Source organism: Mirounga angustirostris, unplaced genomic scaffold, assembly GCF_029215605.1.
Source record: "Mirounga angustirostris isolate CCGP_5_RB_7025 unplaced genomic scaffold, mMirAng1.0.hap1 SCAF_9, whole genome shotgun sequence".
NCBI classification, from domain to species: domain Eukaryota; kingdom Metazoa; phylum Chordata; class Mammalia; order Carnivora; family Phocidae; genus Mirounga; species Mirounga angustirostris.
In genome coordinates this window covers 53,204,763-53,214,708 of record NW_026991717.1, presented here as the reverse complement: position 1 = coordinate 53,214,708, position 9,946 = coordinate 53,204,763, and the positions used below count along the sequence as shown (strand labels likewise).

Sequence of the window (9,946 nt, the reverse complement as noted above, 5' to 3'; positions counted from 1 at the left end):
TAATACCAAACCAGCTAAAGACATTACAAGACAGGAAAACTACAGACGGATTTCTCTATTTTGCAAAGAGGAAAAAATCTTCAATAAAATATTAGCAAACTGAATCCAGAAATGCATGCAAAGAATTATAAACCATGATTGAGATTTATTCTAGTTTTTTTGTAAGACTGGTTCAATGTTTAAAAATCAATTAACATAATCATATCAGTAGGCTAAAGAAAAAAAATCAGATAAATCAATAGGTGCAGAAAATGCTTCAAGATTTACTATACAGCTACAGTAATCAAGACAGTATGGTACTGGCAAAAGAACAAATAGATCAGCAGAATAGAGTCCAGAAATGGGTCTACACCAATACAGTCAACTGATATTTGACAAAGGAGCAAAGACAATTCAGTGGAGAAAGAAAGATTAGTCTTTCTAAAAGTGTGAGAACAATTGGACATTCACAAGCAGAAAAATGAATCTAGACACAGGTCTTTAAAAACAATTCAAAATGGATCATAGACCTAAATATAAAAACTCTAGAAGATGAGAAAGCAGGTAATCTAGTTGACATTGTCCGGGTTTTTTTATCGGTTTTTACACATAACAGCAAAACCATGATACATGAAAGCAAAACAGGAGTTGGAATTTATTAAAATTAAAAACTTATGCTCTGCAAAAGACACCCTTCAGGGAATGAAAAGCTAAGCCCCAGACTGGAAGAAAATATTGGCTAAACACATACCTGATAAAATAATTTGCATTCTAGATACATGAAGAATTCTTAAAACTCAACAGAGAACCACCCAATTAAAAAATGGGCAAAAGAGGTGAAGAGACACCTCACCAAAGAAAACACACAGATGAAAAGATGTTTAACATCCTGTATCATTAGGGAACTGCAAACTGAAACAATGAGATACCACTGTAATGTCTTCTATGATGGCTAAAATCCCACTGACAACACCAAAGCTCATGAGGATGTCAAACAGGACCTCTCAGAATTCAGGAACTCTCAACAGAATTCCTTCACTGTTGCTAGGAATACAAATTGGTGCAGTGACTTTGGAAAACAGTTTGGCAGTTTTTCACAGAGCTAGTCTTACCATAAGATCAAGCAATCTCACTCTTGGGTATTTACCCAACAAAGCTGAAAACTTAGAGGTCTACACACAAACATGCAGACAAATGTTTATAGCACCTTGAAAAACTGGGAGCAATCAAGATGTCCTTGAAAGGTGCATGGATAAACCAGGATATTCATAGATGGAATATTCAGTGATTTCAAAAAATGAGTTACCAAGCCAAAGAGGAAAGAACTTTAACGCATATTGCTCAGCGCAAGAAGACAATCTGAACTGGCTGCATCGTATAGGATTCCAATCGTATAGGACGTTCCAGGAAAGGCAGTAGAGAGATCAGTGACTGCCAGGGGTTGGGAGAAAAGGGAGGAATGAAGAGATGAACACAGGGGACTTGCAGGGCAATGAAGACTATTCTGTATGATTCTGTAATGGATACATGACATTATACATTTGCTAAAACGCACTGAACTGTACAGCACAAAGGGTGAAGCGTAATATAATCCACAGACTTTAGTTAAATCACCAGTACTGGTTCATTAGTACTAACAAATATCACACAAATGCGAAACCTTAGTAAGGGAAACGGCGGAGGGTGGGGGGTGGTGAGTAAATGGAAACCCTAGTATTGGCTCACTTTTTCTTTACAAACCTAGAACTTCTAAAAATGTATTTGAAACTTTTTAAAAACAAAGTATTATGACATATGCCAGATTACTGTGAAGCAACAGCTCAAAGAAGGTGGCAGCTACTGCGAAAGTCTGAATTTGTTTCAAAATTCTATTCTCTTGCAGATCGTCTGGATTGGCTGTACTACTTAGTATAATAGATACAAAGATGGAGAAGATGCAACACACACAGCTTACTGCATACTAAACTGTGGTAAGTGTATGTATATATTTGTACTTTTTGTCAAATTGGTGTTTCTATGTATTCAGACATCCTCCTTCCCTCACCTTGACTCCACATAAGCACTATTCCCAGCTCAGCTCCTTCACCAGGGTCAGCACCAAAATCAGCATTTAATTCAATAAGCGAGACAAGGTACAGTCACGTTAGTTCTTACCCAACCAAATCCCAGTGCTGAGTGCCTTCTGTCTGGCTCACCACTGCATCCCATTTCCTAGAATGGCTTCTGCTACAGAAAGTACTCAGTAAATATCTGTGAATAAATGAAGAGCCTAGTAGCTTAAAAATTCTTTTAACAAAGATTTACTCAAATTTAAAATGGGTAAGTAGTTAAAAATACTTTTAAAGAAGGCCAGACCAAACTAAGGTAAAACTCTAACAAATAACATTTATTTTTCTTTTACATATGTATTTCACAGCCCGAACATCACATCGCCTTCAGAGAAAGGTGCTTTTATGCCATTATATTTTACTATTTACCACACAGGAATTAAACATTCTCATTAACATGATGAGACAATTTGCTGGTAAACATTTAAACACACAGACATTGGTTTCAATATCTCAAGAACATTTTTTGGTCATAACCAAGGAGGTACATCAAAATATGACAACACTGGCTAATAATTTATAAGCAAATAATATTTTAACTCTGCATAGTTTATACAATAGGCTGTGGTAATAAATAATATCACCAATCTCATCAACTATTAACTGGCCACAAAAAGCCCAACATTCATTTAAATTATGATATGAAATGCTCTATTGGTGTAGTTTCAACATAGCCTTAAATGTGGCGGGTGTTTAACCCTGAAAGAAAAAGTACTAAACTGGTATGTTTGGTCAACTACAAATATGTCATGTTCACATATTACATTCCTAACATGAAGGCAGATATTTAAATAGAAAAACTAGCAGTCCAAAAAAATGTGAGTGTGCGAATTGTAAGGAAAACGTTGCATTTAAATTTGCACTCATTTGCAAGTTACAGTACTAGCTCAGTAAAAACACTAACAGGAAAAATAATTAGCAGGAAAGAATGGAAATGACCTCTCCCAGCAGAGAACTAGTCACTGCACCCTGTGCCACAGCAGAAAAGGTTTCTGGTGATCTAGAGCTTCTCACACCTCGTGACTATCCTTCCCTGAACACAGGAGCCTGCGGGCATGCTTCCATCAGTGGTAAGACTAGGAAGAAAAACCTGAACCAGCAACATTTTCCTCCTTAATTTGGTATAAAGGTCCTTCCCATTATTATAACTTACTGACAGGCTAACTTTCTAACCTCAAATGTTTTCTGAATCAGGTTCGCTAAAGGCTGTAAAGAATAGCTACCCTTCATACAACACTAGGGTTTTGTTTTGTTTTAAAGTATGTCAGCATGATAACAAAGTACATGCACAGTCATTCTACCAACCTGTATGGGCAACGCTCAGCTTGGGTCAGTCTCAGATTCCACACAGAGATTCTCTGCATTGTTTTTAGTGTGTGAACAGCTGCTTGGGAAGCAGAAATGCCTATTCATTACTACAGTGTATTTTAATTGAAATGTTTATAAAAATAAAGCCCCGATCCTGAAGTCTAGAGAATGTCAAGAATTCTGTTGGGGATGTTAAAAGCACTGGGCAACACCCTGGTTTTTAGTGTGCCATCGGCCCCACAGGAAAAGATCCGGTTGCCCGGGATGATGTCGATCTGCATGACGCCAGCCCCAAGGTTTCTGAATATGGACTGCTTAGCATGTTCGTTTTTGAAGGAATGAATCAGGCCATGGCCCGTCAGCCTCCAAACCTGTTGGAAAAGAGTAAAAACACAAAGGGTAAGTTGTTAGAAAAGACAGAGAGACCAAAGAGTGCAGGGGAGTTTCTGTTCCCCGGTCTTGACAGCATCTACAGATAATATTCAGCACCTTCCAACTTCTTGTACCGGCTCACCTTTATGTTACCTTCTGCTGAACCTGTAGTAAAATATTCCTCGCAAGGATCCAGAGCCAGAGCCTTAATAGCGGAGTCATGTGCCTGGAATGTGTGAATCAGCTGTCTCTGCCTGATGTCAAAAATGCAGACACAGCCTTTCCTACCTCCAGAGATTAGGAGCTGCTGTTTGGGCGCATACTGAAGGACTGTGGCGCCATGATCGTGGCATGTGAAACCTGAAGAAGGAAAACACCAGACGTCTTTCCCAATTTCTATCCTGACAATTCTGGTAAGGCTTAAATGTACATTTAAATAACACAGAAACTACTGACAAATTTTTCATTTTAATTTCTGTAATCATGATCCAAGTATTAAAAAAAGATCCCAAGCAATGACAGAAAAAAGGTTCTTATCCATAATCTCAATATGAAAACACATGCAGGAAGTTTAAATGTTAAGCCCAAGCTCAGTTACGCTGCCTCGCAAGAAGCCTGTAGAAGCAAGAAGTGCAGAGGAGACCAAGCTTCTCAATGAGCCGTTCAGCCAGCACATTAATGCCCACCAGGACAAGTATCTACCCTTTCCTCGTTTCTGCCCAGACAGCCTCATCACAAGTTCGTGTCAGGTAAGTCACAAACTCAACTACAGTTGTGTGAAAATGACTCGTTACAAGGTGAGGAGTTAGCTGTCCCAAGATCCTCTGCATTTTAATACAATTAAAGCCTTAAACCAGTATGTGGTAAATCTTTTAACAGTTGTTAATTCTTCACAGAAAAACAATTTGCAATCAAATAAAATGGAGAAATAACTATACTTTCAAAACGTGTATCAGTACAAAAAAAGACTGAAAAATCTTTCTGTAAAACTATGTTTAACCCAAATGTACTGGAGCATGGAGCCTTCTCTCAACAGCATCACAGGAAAAAGGGCTCTCTTGGACACCAATTGGAAAAACAGTCTTAAAAGGAATAATATTTAAGTGGCATTGTTCGTATTTCTTGTTCTTATAAGATTAACTTTTATTTATTTTATAGTTAGGTATAATTCTTTAAAATACCTCCTTTCTACTGAGCTCAAATATTTTGCAACTAATTCCTAAAAAAATCTCCATGTCCTATTTTCCAAATAGAATACAAAATAAAGACCATTCTATGCTAGCTGGATAGCTACCCTCAGCAAGATACTCATTTATAACCCATGAATAAACACTCACTGGTTAGAATAAAACCAGGAAAGCATTCCTTCATAGTGTACTAAAAATCACAGACCTTAACTCACTTACCATGAATGAGGCTGTTTCCAGGTGATATCAATGTGTCCCAAAGGCATACATTTCTTATAAAGAAAACACAACAATGGTTCATGATGTGTTTTTTGTTACTGACTTCAAGTCAAATATTTTTACTCATTGCATCTTACTATCTTTTTTGTTCACTCGTATTCATAAAGCAATGACTCTCAACTAGGACAAGGATAGAAGCGAAGAGTTTATCCTTTTCGAACTGCACAGTTCTATCTCACATGTGTGTCTGCCATCTCATCCCCCAACCCCTCATTTTTCCATTACCACTCCAGGGAAACTGAGGCACAACTTCCTGGGGAGAAGGGATGCTTCTGACCCCCAGGGGTAACCACTGCCAGTAAATGAGAGGTTTTATTCATGGCATGTGTTGCCAATGACAGCAGTGTCAGGTCAAAGAAAATATCCAGCACGATGGCTACAGAGTCTCAAGACATTGTCAACAGCAAAAAAAAAAAAAGGAAGCTTTAACATAATTACATATGCTTATTGAGAGTCTACATTAGGAGTACTTGTTTCTTCTTGGTAAGGAAAACTGAGAAAGTTTTTGTATTCACGAGGTGGAAAAACTCTACTAAGTAAAAAAGTCCATACTTTGCAGCAGAATACCTTTCTGCTTATTTCTTATGATGCTTCTGTCAACCTACCTATTGTCATTGGACTGTCCAGATGTGGCAACCAGACTTGAAGAGGTGATAAATGCGAAGTCACTTGTGGCTTTACTGTGGCACTGCCAACTCTATGAGAAACAAAGCGCAAGTGATGTTACCTAGAAGCCCAGACAATCCGCAATCACACACACACAGTTCTGCTAGCAGCATACGCGGGAACTAAGAACCATCGTTAAACATCGAGAATAGAGAATAAGTGAGAAGAGCATTAGCTATCATTTGCATATTATTTAGCTAATATCCAATGGTATTTTAAAACGGGAATAGTAAGAAATATGGAATTAGATAATCTAAAAAAGAAACCCTTTAACAAAGGAACAGGATGAACTTAACCTAACCATTTAATTACATTAAGGGCCCAATCAAACTCACTGCTAATGATCTCAAATACATCTAATAAATCTTACATAATAATATAAATCATAATGAACAATAATGACCCAAGGAGGGAAACTCCTACATGCCCATCTCGTAGTCTTAGACTACAGTGTGAAGAGCTCAAGTCAAATTAACTTTGTAACCTAATGCAAACATCCACCTTCCTTACCATCTCTTTCCTTCCACTTGAAGACCGTTAGCAATAATAAAAACAAGGTCAAAAGTGGTCCTGCAAATTATCTACAGGCTTACAGCTGCCCCAAACCACTCCTAAAGATGTTCCAGCACTGTGGGAAATGATTTACTGAGGCAGGCATGACTTCGCTTGTTGGATCAAGTGAATGAATAGAAATTTGGAGGCAAAGACCCAGGAGGGTGTCCAGGTATTTTAAAATAGACATTCTTCTGTTTGGAATTATCATGGTATTGATCCGAGTGAAGGCAAAAGGATAGATTCAAGATCACTTCCATTTCTGTAAAGACTTTATGATAGTCTACAGGGTACTAATTCAAGAGAAATATCTTGTCTCATATACATAACTAAAACCATATATATATAGTCTAGAAAAGAAAATTAACATATATGAAGCCTGAAGCTCTGTACAAGACGGCACTACCTTCCAGCCCTCCTACTCTACCTGAGCCCCCACCAGGTAAAGATAGGTTTGTCTGCACCACCAAATGTTTTAATACGATTTGGATTAATGAATGAACATACTGGGATTTGTTAATTTAGTAAGAAAAATTCTGAAGCAAATTAGAATACACAAAACCTGTTAGAATTTTGTGGTGATTCATTTTAGGTACTATATTAAAAATCTATCAAGAAGTTAGAGTTTTCAAAAAAGTAGGACCACTCACAGGGAAATCCCCTGAACATTTTCAAATGTAATAGTCATCCTTCAAGTTCTGAAAAGCAAAGTCATTTCGGTTTAAACTAGGGCAATAATGGGTGCTGTGCTGCTGGGCAGAGGTGTCTCCTCCTCAACATCTCCAATGAGAGTCAGTGTCTGAAACAGACGCTTCGTAAACAAAGCAGCCTCTCTCTGTGCTTGGGGAATGCCAAATGATACCTACCATGTAAGGTTTAGGATTCGATGCCGTTTGGTTTACTTGCCAGATACTCAGAAAACCCTCTCCATCTGCAACACCACACTGTAAGAATGGCATAAAAAAACACAGCCTCTTAGTAAGCATATCGAAGGCAAAATCACTGATGGAGAGTCACTCAAACCTCACTCAACATTCTGCCTACACCTATTTCTATTACCGTAGTTCCTATGAAAGTCAGGCACCATAAATATCCTGCAACCTTATTTAAGTGCTTTTCCACACCTACTTCATTTCCCTCCAAACATCTCTAAGATAATTTAGTAAGAAACTGGAAGGTTTTTCTCAGGTGCTTGACCGAGCTTAGAGGCACCACCAACACACTCAACAGAAAGAGTTCTTTACCTTCACAGTATTCAATATCTTTAAATGGATGACTGATCCATACAAAATTTTGAAGATCTGTGCTTTGTTGGGAGCCAAGAGGAGTGTATAAGCAGAACCCAATAAACTGCCTGCCCAGCTTAAATCCAGGTCACTGAACTGGTTCTCAGATGTAGTTTTACTAACCATCTACTCATAAATATCTTTTTCAGATGAATTTAGCAGTAAGCCCCAAGAGCCAACCTTGTTGCCTTGTGAATTAAAATATAATCTGGTAACTCTTGCGTTGCCGGCTTGGCGGAAACAGACAAGTTGCTGAGGTCGTGTCCATTCAAACATTCGTACACTGCCATCCTGAGCACCTGTAAGATCTGAAACAAAAGGAAAAGCAGAAAATAAGAAATGAAAAAACTACAGAGTTCCAATATTTCCCATTCTCTAAATGAATTTCAGAATGACAGAGGCCATTTACAATGCTCTGGGTCACAAAACACTTACAATACTGATGGACTGGGTGGGAGGTCATTCTCTTAACATTATGTAGATTCCTTTTCATAAGCTTTAAAAGAAGATAAAAGACAAATTCATTTTGTGCATCACAGAAGAGACAAGGAAGAATATGCTTCAGGCCAACTCTAATTCTCATAACCTTTATTCTCTCACAACTGGATTATTACTAACATATGGCCTGTTGTGGGTTTTCTGAACCACTTCACATATGACACTTGTCCGAACAGGCTGTGGAAGCAGTCACTCACGAGCGTAGCCCTGGCCCATATGGACCAGGCAGATACCAAGCGGCTTCATCGAGTGATTAAGAGAACTCTCCTCCAAGTGCCCTCCCTGAGGACACTGAGGAATATCTGCAGATTCTTCAGAGCAGAACATGAGAACAGGACCCCTTCAACTACAGTGACTAACAACAACGTTATAGACACATTTTTCAAACACCTGCAGTAGACACAACTCCTCTTTGTCTCTGCTTTACCACTTGGTGCTTCTCAGTTCGCTCATCTATAAAATGATAATGGGAGATAATAAAAGCACCTACCACCTAGGGTTGTTGTGAAGGAAAGCGTGTACCTGACACAAAGAAAGTCACAACATCTTAGCTATTATTATTACGGAGTACTAACTAGTCACTGCCCCTGATCTTTAGGATCATTCCCAAGTCAAAATGATTTCAACTTATTTTTGGGTGAGTCCATACCCAGAAACCACACTTAATAGTAAGTAACATACCACACTGGCTCCAGTGCTGGTCTGCCCACTGCCCAGCCACGGCAGAGGTGAAGGTGGACGCACCTGACCTGCTGAATAGCCTGTTGCACTGGCTTGATAAAGAGTTGTAGTGGAACCACGGTAATCAATATCATCTGAACTGTGAAAAACATTTATGTGTTACTGTGAAAGTTCCATTTTCTCGTAATACAAATTCCAATTACAGAGCTTCTTATGTACCCACAGGTTTTTACTTATAAATAATGAATACCCTTAAGAAAAACTTAGGTGTAATTCCTAGCCATAGGCAATTTTAGTACTGGTTAACTTTTTCCCTTTAGACAAAACTTATAAATTTAATGTTGTCCGGGGGCAGTTTTACTGCTGCACAAGTTGGAATAAATGTTTTGAAGGATTTAACACAAATACTCTTTTATCATGTCTAGAAAAAGATTATATAAGATCTCTTCAAATACAGATATCCCATGTATCAGATTCACGTGTTCAGGGTGGTTAGTACTTGGATGGGAGATTCATACATTTTAAAGAAATCTGAGTTTAAAAATTTATTCAAGTATTAGTAATCATCACATAAAAATGTTAAATTTTTATGATGGACTGTATCATATTACATGGTTACATCAACTCTGAAGTAATATTATATGCTGACATCAACTCTATAGTAATATTTATACTAACAAAACAGAAAACCCAACAGACCAAGGAGAGAAGCTATGATGCACCATTTCCCAAGCACATAAAATGTCCAAGAATCTGTAGAAAAGCAAGAGGGAAGGCAAACATGGAGGAGGAACCCCAAAATAGGAAAGTGTTGCAAAATACTGTTGGTGCAGTATCCATAGCATTACTGAAAAGTAAAGTTGGCTACATTTTTATCTGTAAAAAGGGTATGCTTGTCAGGTGGTAATCAAGAAGACACACTGAAAATTACTCAGTAAATGTGACTTATCAGTCTAATTAATATATTGGTGTATTCTACTTTTTGCTTTAATTATCCAAATCAGCCGAATTTACTGAATACTATGTAATT

At 38.0% G+C, this 9,946-nt stretch overlaps 1 protein-coding gene across 2 annotated transcripts in view; it reads right to left on the bottom strand.

Annotated features, from left to right (window-relative positions):
- Positions 1–2,348: 2,348 nt before the first annotated feature.
- The window catches only part of DMXL2 (Dmx like 2), a 148,472-nt gene continuing 140,874 nt past the window's right edge, over positions 2,349–9,946 (bottom strand). For both annotated transcript variants that reach the window (XM_045900074.3, XM_045900075.3), the window contains exons 37-44: positions 8,917–9,055; positions 8,173–8,233; positions 7,918–8,045; positions 7,318–7,395; positions 5,839–5,930; positions 5,174–5,226; positions 3,910–4,127; positions 2,349–3,766 (exon numbers count right to left, since the gene is read on the bottom strand). In XM_045900074.3, coding sequence (XP_045756030.1) covers positions 3,557–3,766; positions 3,910–4,127; positions 5,174–5,226; positions 5,839–5,930; positions 7,318–7,395; positions 7,918–8,045; positions 8,173–8,233; positions 8,917–9,055 — 979 coding nt within the window. In that variant the 3' untranslated portion in view covers positions 2,349–3,556. The remainder of the gene's footprint in view (positions 3,767–3,909; positions 4,128–5,173; positions 5,227–5,838; positions 5,931–7,317; positions 7,396–7,917; positions 8,046–8,172; positions 8,234–8,916; positions 9,056–9,946) is intronic.